We start from the raw sequence: 24,566 nt of genomic DNA, 5'->3' as shown, positions 1-24,566 counted from the left end.
CTCCAGCTCATTAACTCTGAGCCAAAGTTCCTCGAGCAGCCAACACTTGCTGCAGATGTGGTCAACGTGGATTGCACCCGTATCCACCAGCTCCCACATACCACAGCTGCAAAAACATCACCTGCCCAGCCATCTCTATTCTATTTAATTAATTTTTGATGTTAAATATTTAAAAAATGAATTTCTTAACTGTACTCTTTAACTGTTAGAACGTCTCCTGATTTAAACCACTTGGCCAATTAAAAGAGACACGAAGAGATACCAACCAATCACCTACCTGTTTTCCTTTGATTTCACACTTTGGCTCTGACAGGTAGAAACAGGTCCTCCTTTCACTATCTGTCTGTCCCAGGGTCCTCCTCTCATACTCTCCTCTAGGTGCTGCTGACTGCCTGTCCCAGGGTCCTCCTATTACACTCTCCTCTAGGTGCTGCTGATTGCTTGCCCCAGGCCCTCCTCTCACACTCTCCTCCTAGGTGCTGCTGACTGCCTAACTCGGGGTCGTCCTCTCACAGTCTCCTCTATCTAAAGAGACATACTGTTGAAGCTTTTGACTTGCACTTATCAGGACAGCTATGCAAGAAAAACCCACAGTAACGAGAACAACAATTTATACTACATGGGGAGACAGTGCTGATTGGTTGGCAAGTGGACAAGTAGAGGCGTTGTCATGGAGAATGCAGCAGAGAACAGTTAACTGTTAACTGCCAAGCTTTTGTTTCAAATTCAAACCAGGCAGGTCGACTCTGATTGGTCAAGACCAATTGCAAAATTTGAGCTACAGGTGAAGCTAATCATTGCATGCTCTTACTCAGCAGCAATACAAGTGGTATTCTCCACTAACAGGATGCCGCTGTCAGCTCAAAAAGGTATTCTGCCTATCACATAAATAAGTATATGAATTTTAGTGCTGGTGTGATAACCAGGTATGTAAGCCATACATCTAATGGCTGGCAGATCGTATGCATCAGCACATCCCTTCAGCTGTTCGCAATAGGCAAAATACTGACTATACCCAACCAGCCTGTGCATGCAAAACTCAAAACATAGTCTGGGATTGTCCAGTCATGTTGGCAGTGGGCATGAGTGGATAATATGATGAGGCCAAACATTGGTTTTACACTGCTGTGAAACGAGTTTGCGATCGTCTGTCCCACCCGTCAATGGTGGGCGGCATTTCCTGTCATCCAATGTCGGGAACTACCTAATTTTGACTTCCTCATCTGATATGCTTCAAATAGTGTCTGTAGTTCTTGACATTTCCTAGTTAACTGGTAGTCCAGTTTGGGTTGATATTGTAGATTCTGTTCTGCTAGACTACAATTACTAGCCAGACTCATGTCTTTATTTGGCTATATATTCCGTATGTCCTCCATCTCCTCTGCCATTTTATTCAGCTTCTCCTCATCCTCCAGCATCTCATAATTTTAATGCAATAGCATCTCCCATTATGCCTGCATACGGAATCATCCTCCCATTCAAATTTACCGCCACGTCGGCGTGACTTCATAACCGTGTGATTTACGACTGTCTTTAAAAGGTGTGCACCTGGCGAGCTGAACTTGGAGGAGAGCTCGGAGGTGAATGCACACAACATTGTGTAGCGCTCACAAGGATTGCCTGTAGGACATCAAGAAAGAGGTGCTGTGCATTTAGTGCAGGCACAGGCAAGTCGCTTTTTCCCAGTTGGTTTTGTGTGGTGGCGGGGCAAGGGCTCCATAGCAGATGGGTGGTGGGGGGCAAGGCAGCACAGAGTGAAGGAAGTAAACAAGCACATGCTGGGGGGGGTGTGGGAGAAAGGGTGGTGGAGAGTGAGGGAAGCAGTCACACTTGGAAAAGCTTGTCAAAAATTAGCATTCTTCCGCAACTGAGACCGTTCAGCAGCAGGTCCATTGACATGCTTGGAGTCAGGCCTCTGAAGCTTTTCTGCCTACTCAAAAAACGCAAAAGCATGAATGTGCCGCCAGATGCTCCAGAACTGTTCACCCCTTGGGCGCAGACTGCAAATTAACATGTGGTTTAGGGGGCATCAGAACAGTTGAATGAATTAGCAAGTTGTACAATCCCCTAGTGAAAGGTGACTATGGTGCAGTTGCTGGTGGAGGTGCTCAGAGCCCCTTACAATGTCTTAATTAAGGATTGGGCTAGTATCCCTCATGGCGCAAGCTAACAGCGCAACCTTGCAGTGCAGGTTAGGAGAATGCTGTGCTCTAAACTCATACGCAGGCATGCAGAAGAGTAGCCGAAGCTGCCATCAATCAGTCAAGCAGAGTGGAACGAAGGTGGGTGGGGTTTTGTACAGCCATGAAATGCACTACACACTGGCCATCCAAATCGTGGCCAGAACTCTTGGGCATGTATGAAGGGGCCTTGAGACTTAACAAAGAGAGGTCCTTAGGACACATACTAACCCATGCGTCTCTCTGATCCTGCAGGAGAATATCAAGATCATGGAGCCTGGTGATCTAGTGGTATGCCTCATGGCTTACAGGGAATAGAGAAGAAGAGTGAGATGGAGGCGCCTAGCTTGCCAATGGGAGGAGAACCACCCTCAAGATGAAGGTGCACCAGGGCTGCCTCCACATGCAGCTGAAGATCCACAGCGAGCTGTTACTCATAGGCACCTCGCTAGACCCAGAGTCTATAGACGGTGCTTGTCATTCCAGCAAATGACCGAGAACCAGTGTCGCCTAAGACTGTGCATGTCTACGGAACTTGTCAGTCGCATATGCCGGCTGCAGTGAAAGTGACCATGGCACTCAATTTTTAAGCCAGTGGCTCCTTCCAGGGCTCTAAAGATGACCTGTGTGGGATCTTGCAAGCCTCCACCCCTAAGTGCATCTAAAAGGTCACAGACACCATCTTCGAGAAGACACAGAACTTTCTGCATTTTGACTGGATCTGGCAAGCCAGGAAGCAAGTGCGCTGGTATCTGCAGTGATCTCTGGTTTTCCACAGGTGCAGGGTGCCACTAACATGCACTTAGATCTCCAGGGTAACAAGCAGTGAACCATGTCAGCCGCAAGGGCTTCTGCTTGCTGAAAGTTCGGCTGGTCTGCGAACACCACAAGCGCATCCTACATGTCTGTGCACAACTCCTACATCCTTAGCAGGTCTCAGATCCCTGACATCTTCCAGGGTCCACAGAAACTGCAGGGCTGGCTTCTCAGGGACAAGGGCTAGTCACAGAGGATGTGGCTGATGATGCCTGTGCAGTGGCCTCAGACTCCAGCAGAGCAACGGTATAACAAGGCTCATGCCACAACCTGGACTTCGGTGGAGCAAATTGAAAATGAGGTTCTGGTGCCTCCACAAGTATGGTGGAGTACTGCAATACAGTCCCCAGAGGGGGCCGCACATCATCATAGTTTGATGCGTGCTACATAACATGGCACTGCAACAGGGAGAGGACCTGGCTGAAGAGGAGATGGAAGAATTGCACATCTCCTCCAATGAGGAGGATGTTAAAGGGCATGATGGTGATGAGATCCTTGAAGGTGAGGATTATGGTGATGAGGCCAGACTAGGAAGGTGCATTCGTGAGGCCCTAATAGCCGCAAGATTTGTGGAGGATGATGACGAGATGCAGTGAGGACAGTCCTGATATCTGCTCCTTGCATCTATGAATGTTTGACTCCTGTGTGGCTGATGGCAGCGCACGTACCCCCAGTGCTCAGGCTCATGTCATGGAGACGCAGCAGAGGCCCTAATAGTCGCTTGATTCCAGAAGGATGATGGCAAAATGCAGTGAGGATGAGGACACTAAATTATTAGCTCTGTGAACATCTGACTCCTGTCTAGCTGAGGGCAGTTTGTTTGCACTATTTGATCAGGGTCATACCGTGGAGATGCAGCCGTGAAACTTTAGGTCCTTTGTCAGCCTTCAGCACCTGACACCTTCAGGAGCACACCATCACCAGACACAGATGCTGAAGAGATGGGAGGCCAGCCTCATCTCAAAGGTGCTGAGAGCACACAGAGGGAAAGATAGAACTCTGTGACACCTTTTCTTTGGTTATTCATTCGTGTGATGTGGGCATCGCTGGTTAGGCTAGCATTTCTTGCTCAACCCTAATTGCCCTTGAAAAGATGGTGGTGAGCTGCCTTCTTGAACCGCTGAAGTCCATGTGGTGTAGGTATACCCACAATGCTGTTAGGGAAGGAGTTCCAGGATTTTGACCCAGCAACAGTGAAGGAAAGGCGATATATTTCCAGGTCAGGATGGTGAGGGGCTTGGTGGGGAACTTCCAGGTGGTGATGTTCCCATGTGTCTGCTGCCCTTGTCCTTCTAGATGCCACTGATCATGGGTTTGGAAGGTGCTGTCTAAGGAAGCTTGGTGAGTTCCTGCAGTGCATCTTGTTGATGGTATACACTGTTGCCACAGTGCATCAGTGTTTGTGGATGGGGTGCCAATCAAGCGGGTTGTTTTGTCCTGAACTTTGTCAAGCCTGCCCATAACATTCTGGCAGCAATGACAAGCACTGTCAAGATGCAGATATCACTGATGTGTCTAGTGAGTGTGCAGCTGGACCATCACTTTGCTCTCAGGGTTACACACTGCACAGGGAAGAGGTCCTGAACTGAGACACCTGCCTTTATCTTATACAGAAAGGTTTCACATCTGACTGACATGTACACTGTTCATCAGAACAAGAAGCCATAGGCAAGGAGACTTTCTTGGGAGTTTATTTACAATAATGAATATTATGTACATGTGATTAACACCTGTGCCCATGCCATGCAACAACATTTTCTTAACCTTCCTAACCCTGCTGCTACCTCTTGGTGCTCACTTGACATCCAGAGCGGAGATGAAGGCAGCCTGCCTGTTATGCCTTGTTGTCTGCGATGACTTGGCAGGTATCCTCTGTAGGGCCGAGACCTAGAGGGCCCCAGACTGTTTTGGTATCCTGCTCTGGGCCAGGTGCACCCTCCTCAGCCTGTGGGGATGATGGGGTCACAGGAAGAGGGGATTTGGATAGGCCGGACCATTCCCAGAGTCACTTGGGTGGATGGACCTGGAGTGTCAAGCTGCTGGTCCTCCTCCCCTATGGGTGCCCGATGGCCCCTGGCGGACTCCTTGAGGGGAAGGGGAAACTGGAATGAGATCGAGCTGCCCCGCACCCCACTCGCGTTGACACTGTTAGAGGAAAACTTTGGTGTCAGCGATGGAGTTCAGCCCATGCAGCAGTGCAGACCAATGTGCTGCGCCAAGGTCTCTATGGCGCCTGCTATCCTGCCAGTGTTGACCTAGGTACGTTGGCATGCCGACACTATTACCTCAGACTGAATCCTCCATCCTTTCTTGATGTTCCCGTGATTGTCTTTGCAGCTCCAACGTCTGACTGAGGACCGAGTCCAGAGGCTCATCATCTGACTTGGACTCAGCAGATTTCTTGCCTCCAGCAGTCCTTCAAGTGCCGGTGACCTCAGATGTCCCTCCCTCCACCTGCCATGGAACAGACTATGTGGTGTGATCAGATTGTGATCCTGTGGCTGCATCTAGGTCCCACCGAGGTGTGTGTTGCTGCGCTGATGGAGGGTGTGGCTGAGCGCCGTGATGGGTCATCAATTGTGCTGACCTCAGGATCCTCATCTGAGGTGCTTTCAGTGCTGGGGTCAGGGTCAAGGTTGCCTGAGGGTGAGGTGGCAGATGTACATAGGCCAGAAAGTGAAGATTATTAGTGCTTGGCAGCTGCATTACACACACAACAGTGGACTCAGAGTAGCGTTGAAAGAGGGATAATGTGGTGCAGGATCCTCACGTGGATGCTTGCCGCCGACCTCCCTTTCACTGCAGGAACAGTCCACGTCCTCTCCGGCCAGCTCCAATGTGTGACTCTCGAACAGAGTAAGGACATTGATGAGATGGTTGACTTATCCTGGCGGCACGGATGAGATACTCATCCTTTTTCTGCACTGGATGGCCGACCTCTTGTATGCAGCATTGGCACTGACCGCCACTGCCACCACCTCCCAAGCCAGAATATTGAGATTGATGGGCCTCCTACAGCCAGAGCTGGGGTAGAGGACATCGCGGCGGGCCTCCATGGCAGCCAATAGTCCCAGGGATGTATCACTGAATCAGGGGGCTGCACTCTTCTCGGCTTTTGGGGCCATGTCTTCACTGGAGCAGTCCTGGGCTGCAAGCATTAAGAAGTGTGTGCATGGCTGCAGTTTAAGTATGGCTCCCAGCGTGAGGAAGGGGCGAGGTAAAGGCATGGCAGGCAAATCAGAGGCTGGTTGCCAGCACTTCGGATTGTTTCCCTTGACTGCATAATTTATGAGGTAGGAAGGGGATGATATGGCATAGAAATCCGCCATTGCGGCCAGTGCATAATACATCTTTTTTTCATGCCCACTACTGCACTCAGTGCAAATCTGGGATGATTCTGTCCATCGTGTCCAACATTGGACGCAATTGGACAACGTTGTTAAACAGTCCTGCTTATGCTAAGAATCACACTGATAACCTAAAGAATATCAGTCGTGCTTACAGTATGGTTCATTTACTCATGCTAGAAACCACATACAGGGTCCTGTCCTTTGCACACAGGAGCTTGTCCATACATTATGCCTTTTCCAACTAAAAAGCTTGGGAGACAGCCATTCCCCAGTTCATTCCCCATGGCAATGAAACAAAAGCTTGGCAGTTAACTGTTAACAGTTAATTGTTCCCTGCTGCATTCTACATGGCAATGCCTCTACCAATTAGAGTCCACTTGCCAACCAATCATCACTCTCTTCTCATGCAGTGTAAATTGCTGTTCCCTTTTACTGTTGGTTTATCTTGTGTAGCTATCCTGATGAGTGCAAGATGAGGTGCTTGTTAGTATGTCTTTTTTCCAACAATATTAAATCACAAGTGATAGTATTTATTTCTCAAATGCTGAGAGAAACAAGATTTGTGAGGTACTGATAATCATCATGTGAAAGGCAACTCTGGTGCCCTTCATCAAAGAGGGTGACAAATTGGGGGATGAAAAGCAGCAACTGACATATTGGTTTAACTTCTGTTCCATACAAAAGAATGGAATTGATTATTGGCATTTTAATTGAACAGTCAAATCAAAGTCAATATGAATTATACATTTACACATTCTCCGTGCCTCAGACCCCACCCATTCACTACCATCTGCTTCCCACTCATTTCCCTTCCAACCAAATGCCCATTTTCATCATCACTGCTACATGTTATGGTTTGAATGCCCAGCCCAACCCCTTTATCCTTTCCTTCCCTTGCTTCATTATCACTCACTTCACTTTTCATTTATTTCCCCCCACTTCAGGCTGATTACTTACAGTTTACCATTATTGCTGAAATAAAAATAAAATCGTGCAGATGCTGGAAATCTGAAATAAAAACAGAAAATGCTGAAAAAACACAGTATCTACGGAGAGATATCTCTCAATGCCTTCAATTTAAAATTCTCATTCTCATATTCAAATTCCTTCATGGCCTCGCTTCTATTTATCTCTGTAATCTCCTCCAGCCTTAACTCTGACAATTCAGACTCTGGCCTCTTGTGCTTTTCATATTCCTTGCGGTTAAAGGTACTTTAATAGTTTAGGCCCTAAACTCTGAATTTCACTTCTTAAGCCTCTCTACATCTCCACGTTCCTCTCCTCCTTTAAGGTCCTCCTTAAACCCAGATCATTGACTAACCTTTAAGCCGTCCTCCCTAAAATCGCCTTTGGTATCGAAGCTTGTTTTTATGCTTCCGTGCAGTATCTTGGCCCTTGTGTTAATGGTACTATGTAAATGCGAGTTATTGTGGTTGGAAATAATATTGAAATCCCTTAATTTTAATTTCGTAGAGAATATCCCTTTCTGTTGCAGTGGCCAAGGTACTGGTGTTTGATCTGTGGAACCTGGGCTGAATTCAAATTTTGCGCTGCCTGCAAAGTTACTCACAAAAGCTTTAAGATGATGAAAAGCTAACGCATTAGGAGGTTGGGACTGAGGCACAATGTTGGAGCAGAAGAAAGAGAACTTCACTCCACACCGCCACATGAGCATTTGATGCTGAAATATTTCCTCAGGACTAATATCCATCGCGTCCATGAAGGAAAAAAAACATCCCTTTACATATGCTCCACTCATGTCATAACGTTTTCTGATGCTCCTGTAATCTTGTCTCTACCGTTCCAGGAGCCTACTGGCACTGGGGAGCCGGAGGATGAACGAGCAGAAAATAAAAGGAAAATGAATGATCACCGCCATCCCCTCCCCAAGTGACAGAAACAGCAATGCTGCTGTCTGGGATCTCCAGCTATAAAGCTCGGTGTCGCGAACCGAGTTCCTGCTCTCCATCCTTATCCTCCGGTTTGTGAGGAAACAATGGTCGCCCGGCGGCCTGAGGGGTTTTCTGATTCTCTTTCGGTGCTGGTGAGGTTGGAGTTCGGGTTCGGGGTCGCGGGCGGCGCTGAGTCTCCGATTCCGCCTTCCAAAGCTGTGATGATCTGAATCGGGTGTTTCCCGGTGAACCGAACTGTCCTGTCAAACGGCTCCTGCTGTGTGTGTGTGTGTGTGTGTTGGTCAGGCTGCTCGGGTGACTCACCCCTAACCGCCTCAGTCCAGGGGACCCTCTACCCCACCATGCCGATTGATACGGTCAGTCTCTCTTTCAGAGCATTTTAAAAGCTTCCCTCCCTCCCTCTCTCCTCCTCTCTCTCTCCTTCCCTCCCTCACCTGCCTCTCTCTATCTCTCCTCCTGTCCATACAGCTCGGAACAATCCCCCCTTCCTCCTTCTCCTCCTCGAAGCCGGTCAGAGTCCAGATCGCCCCCTCCCCGCGCTATGAGCGAGCGGCAACTGCTGCCGCATCCGGACGAGAGGAGGGAGGGCGGCGGCGGCGGCGGGGCCCCGGCTGACAGTGGCGGCGGGATCCCGGGCGGGGGCGCTCTCGGCGGAGGATCGCTAGCTCCTGCTCTCACAAGGCACCGAGAGGAGGAGGAAGTAGAGGCCGGCGAGAAAGACAGGCTGATCTCGGCGAAAGCCGAGGACAGAAAAGGCTGCCGCCTTGGGAAGCAAGAGAACCGGCCTCCCGAACACGAAGGATACCAGAGCGGGGCGATCTCCTGCTCTAATGACGCCGAGTCTGTGTGCAGCAGCAATAGCAGCTTTCGCAACGGGGGCATCACACCCACCTGCAGAATCTGCTTCCAAGGCTCGGAACAGGTAAGAATAGAACCGCAGAAATCACCCTGCAATCTGTGAAAAAACACAACGCTGTTCATCTAATAGTCAACTAAATAATGTGTCAAAGAGATATATCTGTTTACACTATCATGTTTCCTCTTATATCCTAAAAGAAACGTGCAACTATTACAACTTTGGAATTTAAATATTTTTGTGATGTTAACATCCCATACGACTGGTTGCACAGTACATTATAGCTGGGTGGCTGACTGGAGACATCTTCTCATCATGCATTTAGTTTCAGCACGCTGGTCAGCGCCACTTGATATTTTCTTCAAGCTCATGAATGTTCGTGTAACTGCCTCCTGCGCAAGCAAAGTGCTGGCAGAGGCAGATCATTCACTTGTTACCTCCATTTCTCTTAATGAATGGATGGAAGTCATCGGTACACTGAGCAAATTAAGTCTTTCCATCAAAAAAATACACATATTTGCGGACATTAATGTTATTACTTCAAGTAACTAAAATAATACATTGGTAGCAGATTCATTTAGAAAATATGTACATTATTCCAATAATGGAGCATGATAATTGAAAACCAATGGGAAAGCAGGTCTCAAGTCCCATCTTCACGTTTTACAATTTACAATTAAAATTCAAAATAATGAAATATTTTCAGTTTTGTGCTTATGTTGTACTTATTAAAATCAACAGGGAACGTATAGCATTTTACCAGCGACATGGTGGATATTTAGGATAATTTAATTTCTGAAAATAACAACCATTCATTTGCACTTTGCGAATCAGTGGTTTGAGTCTTTGAATAAACCCAATAATTATTTGCTATCACTGTGACATTATTTAATTATATATTAATGAAATAACAAGATAAAATTCCACAATTGCGCCAGATAAACCACACAGTAAAGTTGCCGGTGTGGCATTGTGGAACGTTAGCAATGCATTTCAGTTTTTTTTTGTCAAATAGGAATTGTTCCTGTAAAGAATGATAAATATCCATGTTCTCAGGTATAACTTATCTCCGAGTTCATATTTAACTAATAATCTGCTTAAGCTTTGTTCTTGCAGTTCAGGGGCGTTTTTTTTTAGAACAACAGGGAGGGTTTGTCGTAATAGCGTTAAGAAAGACATCATTCAGGCTAGGGCAAAACCAGGAGCAGAAAACTCCAGCTTACTAAATATTAAGAAAAAAATACAATAGAGATCAAAAGGAGACGGGACAGCAATGTTTAAAAAAATCTATCACAACATCAGAACATGAGGTAATGCAAAAGCTGATTAGAGTCAGGGAATAAGAAAGGAGCTCTTACTTCACTTGGAGCATATTGGAGATCAAGGATGATGGGGAAGATATATATAAAACAGCAATAGCAAGGACATGATGACGAGTGACTTTAATTAACCAAAAGTAGAATAAAATGTGTTACCAAAGTGATAATAAGAGGAAAGGTTTATATAATATTCTACTTTTTAAGTAACGTTTTGATCCAACAGAGTGGCAATTCTGGATCTATTCCTAAGTAATAATATGAGGGATGTAGATAGTTTATGAGTAGTGGGCTATTTAGGAAACAGCTATAGTAACACAATTTTTCAATATAAACATTAGGAGGGAACAGTCAAACATCAAGGTAAAATACTTGGAAATAATTTCACTGAATTTAAAAGGAAATCAGTGCAAATAGGCTGATATGAACTGGTGCACAAACAATGGGAAATGTTAAATTAGGGTACAAACTAGAGATATTTCTACAATAATTAAAACTGGTGTGACAAAATCTGGAATTCTTTGGCTGAGTAGAGATATTTAAAATTAAATTAAAATTAAAACTTTAAAAAGAGGAATAAGACAAATACAGAATAAATAATAATAAAGAAAATTAAGCCAAAAAATAAAATTAGAGGGGAAGTATACAAGAATAAAATTACTGAAGACAAAAAGACTACAGGATAACTTAAAGAATAAAGGATTTTAGAAATACTGTAAAAGGTAAAAGAATAGTTGAAGAAAGGGTAGGATCAATCAATGACAATAAAGGCAATCTTCACTTAGTAATGTAGAACTCAAATGTTACTGAAAAGAGAGACATGTTGCTGAAATTGCACAGATCAGGATAAATGCAAGAATGCCAAATTTCAAACACAGACAACAAACACAGACAATACCACAACGGAAAAGGGATGCTGACTGGTTGGCAAGTTGATTCTGATTGGCTGAGGTGCTTCAATGGGGAAAGAATGGGAAACCATAAGTTCCCATGCATCTGAGTAATTCAAAATAGGTGCAAGGCTTGAACATATTCTTTTTGTTTGCAGAGAATGATCCCTGCATATGAATGTATATAACTTCTAACAAGCTTAAATGAGCCATGTTATGAGCTTGACTGATTATCTTAAATTAATTGTTAGTGCAGCTATTAGTGCATTCATCAAGTGCTATCCAGTCGCAGAATCACATCTAACAGGTGTTTTGTTTTGGATTTTGCAAGCATGGGCTGATTGAGAATGGTTTGTACTCAACCTATTACAAACAGCTGGAGGAACATGTTATTCAGTTCTTTGGGATGTATAGCCTACATTGGTGGCATCGCACCAATACTGAAATTCATTCACAATGTTGCTTAATCATGTAGTAGGCAAAATGTCTTTTTGGATTGATGACAGCATCATGTCAGTGGAAAATACAACTCTTGTTGTCACTGCATAGTAACAATGTGAAATGGCTTGCTTAACCTGTTGTTCAAATTGTTTAGATACTTTGTCTTTCCCAGAGGTAGGCTTGGCACTTCTCATGTCTGAAAGTTGCGGCCTCTGGCCCATTTGTGAGTTTGCTGGTGTGATGCCAGGTCATACGTCTCAACGATTAGCTGATCGAATCAAGCAACATGTTCCTCCAGCTGTTTATAATAAGCAGAGTACAAACCATACTCATCCAGCCCGCACTTATAAAACCCAAAACAAAATGTCTACTGTTAAATGTAATTCAGCAGTTGAGCAGCACTTGCTGAACAATCCGGAGTGCACTGGTAGCTATACCAACAATCAATTTAAGATAATTAGTTGAGCTCATAATGTGGCTCACTTATGCTTGCTCGAAGTGACACGCATTCATGCAAAGGGACCCATTCTCTGCAAATAAAAGGAAGTTGTTCAAGCCTTGTACCTTTTTGAATTACTCAGAAGCATCCAGAGTTGACTTGCCAACCAATCAGCATTCCTTTTCTCCTGTAGTATAAATTGTTATGATTGTTTGAAATTTAGTATTCTTGTGATTGTCTTGATGAAGTTCAAGATGAAAACCTTCAGCAACATGTTTATCTTTTCATCAATATTAAAGGAAATCTTCTTGTAGAGGATTAAAAAAGAGATGAACATACTAAATGAGTACTTTGGTAGGTTTTCAAAGGGTGATGTTGTGAATGAAGGACTTCAAGATGAGTGGGTGTAACCATTAGGTAAGATAGCCATAGATATGAAAGTAACACTCAAAAAAATTATTAATTTTAAATGGGACTGGGCACTAATTGCACACATCCCCTAATGTCAGGGAGGAAATTATAAATGCTCAGATATTTGTAGATAAGTCAGCCTACCTTTCAGCCTACCAGAGGCTATTTTATGGAATAATGTTAACACCGAAAAATATATGGGTGAAGTAAAGCCAGCATGGATTTGTCTTACAGACCTAGGATAATGGAGTCCATTAATGAAAAAAATGCCATGGATGCATACATGCATTTTGGGAAGGTGCCACACAGAAGGCATATAGTATTAATAGGAATGCAGCAGCTTAGGAAGTTGGTTGAAGGACAGAAAACAGGAAGCTGTTGTTCCAAGCCATTATCATTCGCTGGTAAAGAAGCTCTTCCCCACATCTTCCCTCCATCTCTTTCCCAAAACCTTAAATCTGCTCCCTAGTCCTTGTGCTATCAGCTAATGGGAACAGATTTTCTCTGTCCACCTTATCTAAACCTGTCATTGTACACCTCTGTCAAATTTTCCTTCAAACTTCTTTGCTCCAGGGAGAACAACCCCAGCTTCTCTAATCTAACTTTACAGCCACAATCCTTCATCCCTGCAATCATTCTAATAAATCTCCTCTGCATCCTCTCAAGGACCTTCACATCCTTCTGTAAGGGTAGTGACCAGAACTGGATGCGATACTCTTATTGTGGCCTAATTAAAACTTTATAAATGTTCAGCATAACTTTTGATATGCTTTTGTACTTATTTCCTCTATTTATGAAGCTCAAGATCCCATATGCTTTGCTAACCACTCTCTCAATATGTCCTACCACCTGCCAAGATCTATACACATGAACCTCCAAGTCTGCCTGCCCCTGTACGTTCTTCAGAATGTGCCATTTAGTCTATATTGCCTCTTCCAATTTCTTCTGCCAAAATGCATTACCTCACACTTTGCTATCTTAAATTCCATTGCAACTTGTCTACCCATTCTGCTAAGTTTTATTCTGTGTTCCAATATCAAAATCATTTACATATGTATCAAAAAAGTGGTCATCCTTGCACTGACCCTTGGGGTCACTGTATACCATTTTCCAGTTTGAAAAACAACCATTTACCATGACTTGCTGTTTTCTGTCCTTAAACCATTTTTTTTAATACAAGCTGATACCAATCCTCCTAGTCCATGAACCTGAATTTTGTTAACCAGCATTTTATATGTTCCATGATCAAATACTTTCTTAAAATCCATATAGGTGACATACATTGACAAATGAAGTTCAACACAGATAAATGTGAGGTAATACAATACTTGGAAAGTGCAAGTCTACGTAGAGGGATAAAGGGATCTTTGAATACAAATACACCAATCACTAAAAGTTGTGCCACGGATTAACAAGGCCATTAAAAAGCAGACCAAGCACAAAGCTATATTTCTAGAGGGATAGAAATAAAAAGAAGTTATGCTAAACCTGCATTGAACATTTAGACATACTTAAGAGCACTGAAGCAGTTCTGGATGCTATATATGAAAAGAATATAGATTAAAAAGAGTGCAGGGAAGATTTACAAGGATGATATCAGAAATTCGTGGGTATATATATCAGGAAAGGAATGGCTGGCTGGTTCTCTTTTCTCTTGGGGGAAAAAAAAGAAGGCGATAGAATATTTCTTATTGTGGGGGGCAGCATAACTAGAGGCCATCAATATAGGATAGCCAGCAAGAAATCTAATGGGAATTCCGAATAAACGTCTTTACCCAAACAGTGATAAGAATACAGAATTCGCTACTGCGGGGAGTGGTTGAAGTGAGTAGTATAGATGTATTTAAGAGGAAGTTAGACAAGCATATGAACGAGCAATGAATAGATGGTTGCGAAGCTTAGCCAAGGAAAGATGGGTGGAGGCTCCCGTGGAGCATAAACACTGGCAAGGGCTGGTTGGGACAAATGGCCTGCTTCTTATGTCCTGTGTAATCCATTGCTATGTTTTTTTTTATATCCTATATAATCCTATGTAATACATAGCATTACCTTCATCAACTTCTTTGCTACTTCAGCAAAAAATGTAATTAAATTAGCAAGCACAAATTGCATTTTACAAATTCATGCCAGCACTCTTTTAAGAACTAAAATATCTCCAATTGTCTGATTTTTTCCCCCTAATTATTATTTCCAAAATCTTATCCACCCCTGTTGGTAAACTGACTGGCCTCAAGTTACTACCTTTTAGCCTTTCTTGAAAAGGGGCATCACATTTACCACTCTCCAATTCCCTCATATCTGGGGAAGATTGGAAGATCAAGCACTTCCAGTATCTGCAACCTCGTTCAGGAACCTGGGATGCAAGTCATGTGGATCAGATGACTTATCCACTGTAAGGAAAGCCAGTGTTTTTCTAGCACATCCCATCAGTTTTCAACCCACTATCTCTGTGATTTTTGCTTCTACTGATATTTTATTAGCATCTTCCTTAGTATACACAGATACAAAGTACTAATTATGTATTCTAGCCTTGTCCTGTGCCTTCCCTAATGGGCCCTACCTGCCTCTTACTGCCTGCTTAATATTTACATGTCAGTACAATAATTTTTGGATTCCCTTTTATGTTAACTGCTATTCTATTCTCAGATTCTCTCTTTGCCAGTCTTCTTTTCCTCTTCGCTTCCCCTCTCAACTTCTTGTATTTGGCCTGGATCTCACCTGTCATGCATCACACACCCTCTCTTTTTGAATTCTCTACATCTCTCATCATCCAAAGAGCCCTGGTTTTGGTTTCCCTACCTGCCACCCTTGGTGGAACGTCCCTAACCTGGTATCTAAAACATCTCTTTAAATATCACCCCATTGTTCCGTTACCATTTTTCCTGTCAGTCTTTGGTTCCATTTTATCCTGGCCAGATGCCTTCTCATCCCATTGAAGATAGCCCTCTTCCAGTTTAGAAGTTCTACTTTAGATTGTCCCTTGCTCTTCTCCACTGTAATCCAAACCTCATGATATGATGATCACTTTTACCCAGATGTTTTCCCACAGACATTTGGTCCACTTGGCCGATCACTTTTCCCAGCATCAGATCCAGCAATGCCTCCTTCATAGTTGGATCGAGAACATACTGGTCAAGGAAGTTCTCCAGAATACATTTCAGAAATTCCTCCCTCTCCTTACCCTTTAGTCTAACATTATCCCAATCAATGGGTGGAATTTTCTGTGCCTGCTAGTAGCGGGCGTGATGTGGTGGTGTGCGCAGACAATATGGCACAATTGTTTTCATGATGGTTGGGATTGTCTGCTCAGCCCGCCGATAGCGGGCCTCATGTCTCGTCAATGGTTGTCGGGGAGCTCATTGTAATACATCAGCATAACATTAAAAGGCCATCCCGGCAGGATCTTGTACCCCTGCCGGATCATCTGTACACATCGGCGGGAAAGCATGTCGACGTGTTTCACAACAACACACAGGTGATGTATACTTGGTGGCCTTCACTTTGGGGGAACTGGAGGTGAGTGAACAGTATTGTTCTGCAGAGGTTGCCAGTGTTGCCTGTTGCATGGCAGGCTTCTGAGGCACTGGGGGGGGGGGGCTGGGGTGAAGTGCCGCCCTGCCAAAGAGAGGACTGTTGTGGGGGGAGGGGTGTGGGGGTGTCCTGGGGCAACTGCTGCCAGCCTGGGAGGGGACTGTTGTCAGGGGGATGTCTGTGGCCGACTGCTGCCCAGCCTCGGAGGGGTTGTTGGGGGCAGAGAGGTGGCAACTGCTGCCCTGGTATAGGATCCTGCATGCAAGAAATTGAGGTGGGGGACAGGGTAGGCAAGGGAAGTCGCCATGCATAAGGGATACCTGTATAAACTGACCATTCCTCTGCAACTGAGACAGTTCAGGCGCTGCCACGCTGATATGATTGGGATCAGGCTCCTAGACTGCCCTCCCACGCAAGCAATGAGGAGGCACCAAAGTGGCACCAAGCGCTCCAGACCTTACCCCCACTGCCAACCACTCCCCCACCCCACCGGCACAGACTGCAAATCCACGACCACTTTACTGGACCACGGAGCAGTTGGACTGCACACATTGTACAATCTCCTCACCAATGCAGACCATGAAGCAGTCACTGCTGGAGGTGCTCACAGCCCATTACAATCTCAGCATCCCAGTCAGGAGCAGTCTGCCCCCATGTCACAGGCTGACAGGGCAGCTATGCAGCGCACACATCTGTGGCTATCCGAGGGGTGACCAGCACTCTCCGGGAAGTGTTAAAGGGCGGTCACACAGGGCCAGGAAAGGTGCTAAGTACATCCATGCTAACCATTTCTCTCTCTTTCATGCCGCAGGAGGACTACATCAAGAGCATGGAGCCTGGTGACTTAGCTGTATGCTTGATGGCCTACAGAGAGCATAGAAGACGGAGGAGAGAGCAACGGAGGCTCCTGGCCATGCAAAGGCAGGAGCAGCAGCCTCAGGAAGAAGGGGCAGCAGGAGCTCCTGCATGTGCTACCCAGTAGGTGGAGTGAGATCGAGCTGCTTGGCACCCCTATCACGTACACACTGTTGGAGGCCAACTATGGTATCAGCAATGGAGTTGAGCCCGCGCAGCAGTGCAGGAGAGAAGTCCTGGACCAAGGTCTCCATAGCGGCCACTGGCCTTCTAGTGTTGACCTCGGTGTGTTGGCATGCTGGCACTATCACCTCAGCCTGAAGCCGGACAGGCTCCTCCATCATGCCTTGCAATCTGAGAAATGCAGCAGACGTCCCTTCCTGATGTTCTGGAGCTTGCCTTTGCAACTCCAATAACTGAGTTATGATCAAGTCCAGAGGCTCGTCGTCTGACTTGGACTCAGTAACGTTCTGGCCTCCAGCAGTCCTCTGAGTGCCAGGGACCTGGTAAATCCTTGCCTCTGCCTGCTGTGGATCAGACAGTGCGATGTGCTCACCAGATTGTGATCCCGAGGCTACTCTAAAGCTAGGTCCCACCGAGGTGTATGTCTCTGTGCTGGTGGAGGGTGTGGGTGAGTGCTGTGTTGGGACTTCAAGGAGGGTGCCTTCAGATTCCTCTTCAAAGGTTTCTTTGGGGCTTGACTGGAGGCCCTGGGTCATGGACTCTGTTGGCTGTTTGGCAGATGTGCTTGTGAAAGCAAAGGGGGATAATTAGTGCATGGCAGTGGCCTGTGAAACAGGACACATCACTCACAGCATGGTTGTCCGATGGATGTTGCACTGTTGGATCCTCACTTGGTAGAGCACTGCAGACCTCACTGTAAGCACAGGACCGGCCAGCTGGATGGCTCTGTTTTCAAAGTCCATGAGGGCCTTGATTTTGGGCATTCCGCCACCGATCTGTGACCTCTCTGTCTTGTTGTGTGCCAGCTTGTCCTGCATGAATAGAGATGGAGAAAGAGTAAGCAGGACACCTGCCAGGCCAGATGATAAGTATGCCTAGCCTGTGTGGGTGGTGAGTGGTCCCATGGAAGGGATGAGAACAATGACGATGAATGTGAGAGTGTGAATGGTGATGTCCCTTGAACTGGCAGTGAGTGAGGGCCCTATGGATGTGTGGTGGGTTTGTGAGTGTGAGAGTTGAGAGTGAAGAGAAGAGTGACTCACCCTGGCAGAACGGAGGAGATCATTCATCCTCTTGCGGCACTGGGTGGCTGTCCTCTTCTGAGGGTCGTTGGCACTGACCACCGCTGCCACCGCCTCCCAAGCTGGATTGGTCACATTGCTGCCCATCCTGTGGCCAGAACAGAGGTACAGGTCATCCCGGCGGGCATCCACTGCATCCAGCATTCGTGAAAACCCACTATTGCCGCTGCCGGCCCGCTACCGCACCTTGTGCAAATCTGGGAAAATTCCGCCCGAAATTTAGGTAATTAAAATCCCCCAGTATCACCATTCCACAGTCCATGAACATCTCTGTTATTTCCCTGCAGATTTGCTCCTCTCTCTCCCTCTCACTATTAGGAGGCATCTGGAATACCCCAAGTAGCATGATTCATTTTCTGCTTCTCAACTCTAACCAAATGGTGCTGCCCTGAAATTATATCCTCTCTTTCTAAGACTACAATGTCTTCCCTTATCAGTACTGCTACTGCACTTCCCTTTTCGCCTTCCCTATCTTTTCTGAACATTTTTGTATAGCTCCATATTAACACCAATTCCTCATCATTTTTAAGCCACTTTTCCATTATTGCCTCCACACCATATTTCCACATGGCTATTTGTGCTTGTAACTTACCATCATTTTTCACCACACATGCATTCTAAACTTGTCCTTGTATTCCTCATAGTTCTTCTTAGTCTGCTCCTGTCTAACATGATACCACTTACTTCTCTCAATCCTTTTCAATTCTTCTTTTCTACTTGTATATTTTTAGTTTAAACAAGTGCACCTCATTGTAAAGAAATTGATCCAACTTCTGTTGAAGTGCAACCCAACCCTTTTGAATAGGTGCCTCTTGCCCCAGTTCCAGTGCTCCAAGAATCTGAAGCCCTCCCTCCTGCACCATGCATCAAGCTATGCATACACATTAAATGGTAAAACTTATGGGATTCTGGTTTTATAAATATGCACCCAAGGGTATAAAAGCTAAAAGGCATTGCTAAGCCAATAGGATCTTTGATGAGGCCCCTACAAGAATTCTGTTCAGCTTGACACCTCTCAGTTTAGGAAGGATGTGAATATCATTAAAAGGATGTACAATATGATATCAGTGATGAAAAGCTTTAGTTATGAGAAAAGACAAGAGACACAGAGAACTTTGATTTGAACGCCAAGCAAGTTTCAGGCAGGATGTGTGCAAAGTGCACTGTTTAGCCTAAGTTTATGGAGCAGCCAGGAAGCAAGTGTAGAGTGGCTGCTGGATGTTTGAGATCAGATGACCTTGGGCCTTCTTTGCAGGTAAGTCATGAGAATAGCATGTGCTGCAATGGAATCTGTCAGAGTTGTCAGAAGAGGCGACATCATGGTAGGCATCACCCCATGGCTGACAGCATGATCTCCATGCCTTGTTGAAAGCCCCAACATAAGTTGAAGCTGGATTCCTCCATGCTGTCAGCAATTGTGCACAAGCTCACTGCCAGATAGGCTACTGCACTTAGCATTTCCTAGTGTATGTCAACTTTAAAAAAAAAAGTCTGGGCTCTTGAAGTCAACATCTGAGCCCTGTACTGTTGTGTTCCCTTACTGTAGCTCCCCCACAGTTGTGCTGAGTGATTCACCATGTCAAAACACCCGTCTTGCCTACCTTCTAAAGTGTACGTGGTGCCAATCGCTGAGCTGGTACTTGTTGGGGGCAGGTTAAGTGATGGTGCATTGTGAAGTAGGCTGCCCCTCCTTCCTGAAGTATCACTGGGGCCTCAACATTTTCTGCACATGAAATGAAATTAAGGGCCAAGGGATAGCTTTCCATGTCAAGGGTAAGCAGACAGAGATGAGTGACCGCCTTCCAGACATCTCCACCAGAATTTCCACTTGTCACAGCCATGACAAACTTGCAGCCCATTATGTTAAGGACCTGCTCTTTCAGTGGGCAGAGACTGTGTAAGCAACATTAGCCTCCTGCTGCGTCAGAGAATTTGAATACCCTAGGTGCAGCTCTCAAGTTATTAGAAAAGCTGTTAGAAAATATTTCCTGCTCTCTGCAGCCAAAGTGCAACCAAAGAAACAGTGAAGATTTATGGCACAGAACGAGGTTGTTTCCCCCATTGTGTTTGTGCAGGCAAAAGGGAGCTAAACAGTCTAACCCCACTCTCCAGTTCTTGTCTGTACTTCAAGAGCATATCCAAGAATTTTAATGTGTGATGAATGTTTCTGCCTTTACTGCCCTTTCAGGCAGAGTTCCACCACTGCCCTCTGGGTGAAAAGATTCTTCTGAACTCTTGTCTAGTCCTTCTACCAATTATTTTAAATCCATGCCTCCTGATTAATGACCTTTCTGCCAAGGGAACTAGATCCTTTCTATCCACTTTATCTAGGCCCCTCATAATTTTATACACCTCTATTGAATCTCCCTTCAGCCTGCCCTGTTCCAAATAAAACAACTTCAGGCTATCCAGTCTTTTCCCATAGCTAAAATTCTCCAGTCTTGGCAATATATTTGTAAGTTATCTGTAGACCATCTCTACTGCTTTTTAAAAAGAGTGTATACTTTCTTTAAATGGTGTTAATAATGGTGATTTCCTGCCTCCTCCCCCAGCCAAAAGATAAGCATAGGCGGGCAACCAATAAACAGCTTGTGGGTAGCAGGTAATGTTGATTCCATGCCTGTCTAATGTTAATAACCTTCCAGCACTAGTCTCACATGGGTTCTGTGGCCTGCCCTGCCCCCATGCAACTGTTTTGCAAGCACAACGAGTTTTTAGTAATGTGCTGTTAGGTTTTTTGTTGCTGACATTATGGCAACTTGATTTTTTTTTGTGGCTTTGGTACCTTACCATGACATCATATAATGGGGTTCAGTTGATAGAAATAAATAGTTTTGTTGAAAAATAATGTACTATTTTACAGAAGTGCAACATTCTGTATAAGAATTTTTTTCAACATAAAATATATCTAACAAATGACAGCTGCACGGTTAAACCTGCCAATGGTGACTCACTAAAAAAAATACAACTTTCAGTCGGAAGTTGAGCGGCAAAGAAGACGTCAACACATATTTTGAAGCAGAGATGTCAAGTAATGTATTCGAGTCTCTAAGGGCTCAATGATACTTATAGCCACATGAATTTCCCATTATGCAAGTTTTTTCATTATGTTCTATGTCATACATACAATACACTAAACTTGGCACACCCTACAAAGTAACCCTATTTTAACCATTAATATTCCATTTCAAAATTAAACAATGAAGTTCTGATTGTTTTCAATTTCAAAATAATTATCCAGGAATTCCCTTGTATTTTGTATGTGCAATGTGGTACAGATATCTGTTGAGGAAAACAATTCGATTTTTATGCAGGAACATTGCTACACTTGTGTTTTCTCGATGTTTTTGATTACTTTCATTGTGCGCCTGCTAAGCCCTTGGCCACTAATTTATATTATTCCAGCCCTATGTTAAAGAGCAGTTCATATGAGTTTCTGCGTAAGTATCCCGACATCTGATCATGGATTTGTGCGTTGAAAAGGCCAAAAAATATTTTGTTGGATTTCTGTCCTTTGCAAGTTTCCTTGCATTTTTCTTCCTCTTAGTGGGACCTGCACTGTACAATAACACTGCTGTCAGTTCCACTGTACCAGTTGGTTTTGGATTCCTAACCCTCACTCATGCATGCAATCCATCTGTCATCTGGAAGAAAACCTCAAGCCAAAGTCATTATCCTGAAGGGCATTATCAGTACACATGAATGCCATCACATCCTTGGATTTTTATAGCTCTGGAACCTTCGTGGAGAATATGTGTAATATCAGCCAAAGAAATGCAAAGATCTGAATTTACTAGGTAGCAGATGGCCTTTTCTGGAAGACGCCTGACTTCAGAAGCAATGGCATTGACCATGTGGAATAGAGAGACAGGACCAATCAATTTTGCAGGTTTTCTGGCTTCTTTCAGATTCATGGGGCAGGATTTTACCGTCGGCAAGCAGGGGCTTGCCGACACGTAAAATGACACGGGCTGACGTCAGGCGGAACCCCTGACATCACCCCGCCCCGTTTAAGTTTTCAGGAAGGCGGGGGGTGCACCAAAATGGCCACTTGAGGCCATTGACAGGATCAATTAAGCAATTAAAGGATCTTCCCATCCAACCTTAAAGTTGGCGGGTAGGCCAGGAGCCCCGGTGGCAACTAGAAAAAACATAAAACCTCATCCAGCAGTGGTGAGGTTTCATGTAGGGTATTAAAAATTTTAATAAAGTTGTTAAGGAAATTATGAACATGTCCCAACTCATGTGACATTGTCACATGAGGGGACATGTTAGGGATTTTTTTTCTCTATTTTTAATATTTTTAAAAGTTGAGGCAATCTCCCTAAGGCTGCACTTAGCCTCAGGGAGATGCGTGCACTCTTTCGTGTGCATATGAGAAAGAGTACACTCTCGATTTTAGGGCTTCCCCCCCGCCCGCACAGGAAGTGCATTGCACTTCCCTGCGGACATCACGCTGGGCGGGCCTTAATTGGCCTGCCCATGTAAAATGACGGTGCGGCCGGTGATTGGGGCCACGCCCACCCATGATTGGGTCAGCTCCGCCCGCCTGACGAATGGAAAATTCAGCTCCATGCGGTTTTTGACCACATGCATGTGGCTCTGAAGGCAGTAGCACAGAAGTCATTGATACATTTAGGCAGGAAAGTTTTCCATTTCAAAATTTGTTTTGCTGATCATGCAGATTGTGATATGCAGCAATGGATAATGCACATCAAAGTACAGCATGTGGAAAGCTGCCCTGATGCTTTTATCCTGCAGTCTTTCAGCCACCACATAGCTATTCAGGGAAGAGACATAAATCATTGGACAGCTTGCCCCCTGATATCCTATCTAATTCCACCATTCCATGTGATTCGTAATGAAGAATTCCAAGGTGTTACAATCAGCAAGTAGCAGAGAGGATAATAAATCCCATAAATGGCCAGTTCCTACCCCCTGAATGACCTATATAAACAGTGTAAAGTAAAGGTTTAATGTTAATGAGGAAATGAGGTTTATTAAGATGTAAGCATGACAGATGACCAAAAGGCTCCAAGAGACCAAGACAGAAGAGTCCGTGTCTAGAAAACTATATTTTTACCATGAGGTCTTTGTAAATCATGCTTAATAAATAGTTTGAAAAACTATATACCTAAATATGCCTTGGTAGGGACAATGAATCATGCGTGATATAGCCAGCTATTGAACAGCTGCTATCCCTTCCATTACCCTTCAAACACATTGAGGATCCACAGCAAGGACAACAATGGGAACTCTGGAGGAGATAATATGGAAGGTATTGCACAGCTTTGGGCTTACAAGGAAAGGCAGAAAAACAGCAGGTTGATACACTTTTCGTATGTGATTGGAGTCATAGCTAATGATGTCTTGGTGTGACATGTGGCTGAAGAGGCCTTGGCGTCCTACATGGAGGTTATGAGGGCCTTCAATACGTACTTCAGCCCTAAGAGTCAGTGAATGTGCGAGATTCAACCAGATGACCCAAAGGCTGGGTGAATCCATTGATTCATTCATTAATGATGTGTATTGATTGGCCAGCATTTGTGGATATGGAGCTTTAAAACATGAGTTAATTTGTGACTGCATTGTAGTTGGTGTGCTCGATGACACACTTGGACTTTTTACAATCCAAACTGGATTTGACCTTGGAGAAGGCTGAACAGTTTGCAAGGCAGGCAGAGCTATGACAGCAGAATCAGGGTGTACTTCAGGGAGACATGGAGGCTCAGGAAGGGGCAATCCAGTATGTAAGGCCAAAGTCCTGAGCCCTGCCCAACTAAAGGTCCACGGAAAAGCCTACCAAAATGGCTGAAGGGGTGGGGAGAACTCTTCCACCTATTTTAAAATGTTCCAGATGTGGTGCCAAAAGACAACACCACCGGGAAGACTGCCAAGCAGGGGGAGCTGAATGCTTTCTCTATGGCAAGCCTGGACATTTTAAACAATTCTGCAAATCTAAAACACAATTAACAGGAAGGAAGTTGGAACCAGCCACCAATCATTTTAAAGTCCAGGAAATAGGAAATACAGCATCCCAACTTCAAGATTTCCTGGGAGAAACCTGATAAACACTTCCAGTCTGTAGACTTGGCAGTCCAACGATGCGGAACAGAATTTAATTTGGACACTGGGGCAGGAGTCACAGTCTTATCGGACAAATTGGACTGGCTTCAGAACTGGCTTAAGGAAGTAAAAATCCAACTGTCTAACAAAGCTACAAGGGCCAGGAGGCACAGACCTGAAAGTGAAGGGTCAGTACACTGCAATCCTTAGGCATGAAGATAAAGAAATTAACAAAGC

The 24,566-nt window shown here is 44.8% G+C and overlaps 1 protein-coding gene across 1 annotated transcript in view; it reads left to right on the top strand.

The window, feature by feature from the left end:
* The first annotated feature begins 8,800 nt into the window (after positions 1–8,800).
* Positions 8,801–24,566, top strand: part of LOC121276054 (E3 ubiquitin-protein ligase MARCHF11-like) — a 126,865-nt gene continuing 111,099 nt past the window's right edge. Inside the window, exon 1 of the mRNA XM_041183999.1 lies at positions 8,801–9,181. Within this exon, the coding sequence (XP_041039933.1) occupies positions 8,801–9,181 (381 nt within the window). The remainder of the gene's footprint in view (positions 9,182–24,566) is intronic.

The sequence above is a fragment of the Carcharodon carcharias genome, chromosome 3 (assembly GCF_017639515.1).
Source record: "Carcharodon carcharias isolate sCarCar2 chromosome 3, sCarCar2.pri, whole genome shotgun sequence".
Classification (NCBI taxonomy): Eukaryota; Metazoa; Chordata; class Chondrichthyes; order Lamniformes; family Lamnidae; genus Carcharodon; species Carcharodon carcharias.
Note: the sequence above shows the minus strand (reverse complement) of the source record. Positions and strands in the feature narration are given on the sequence as shown.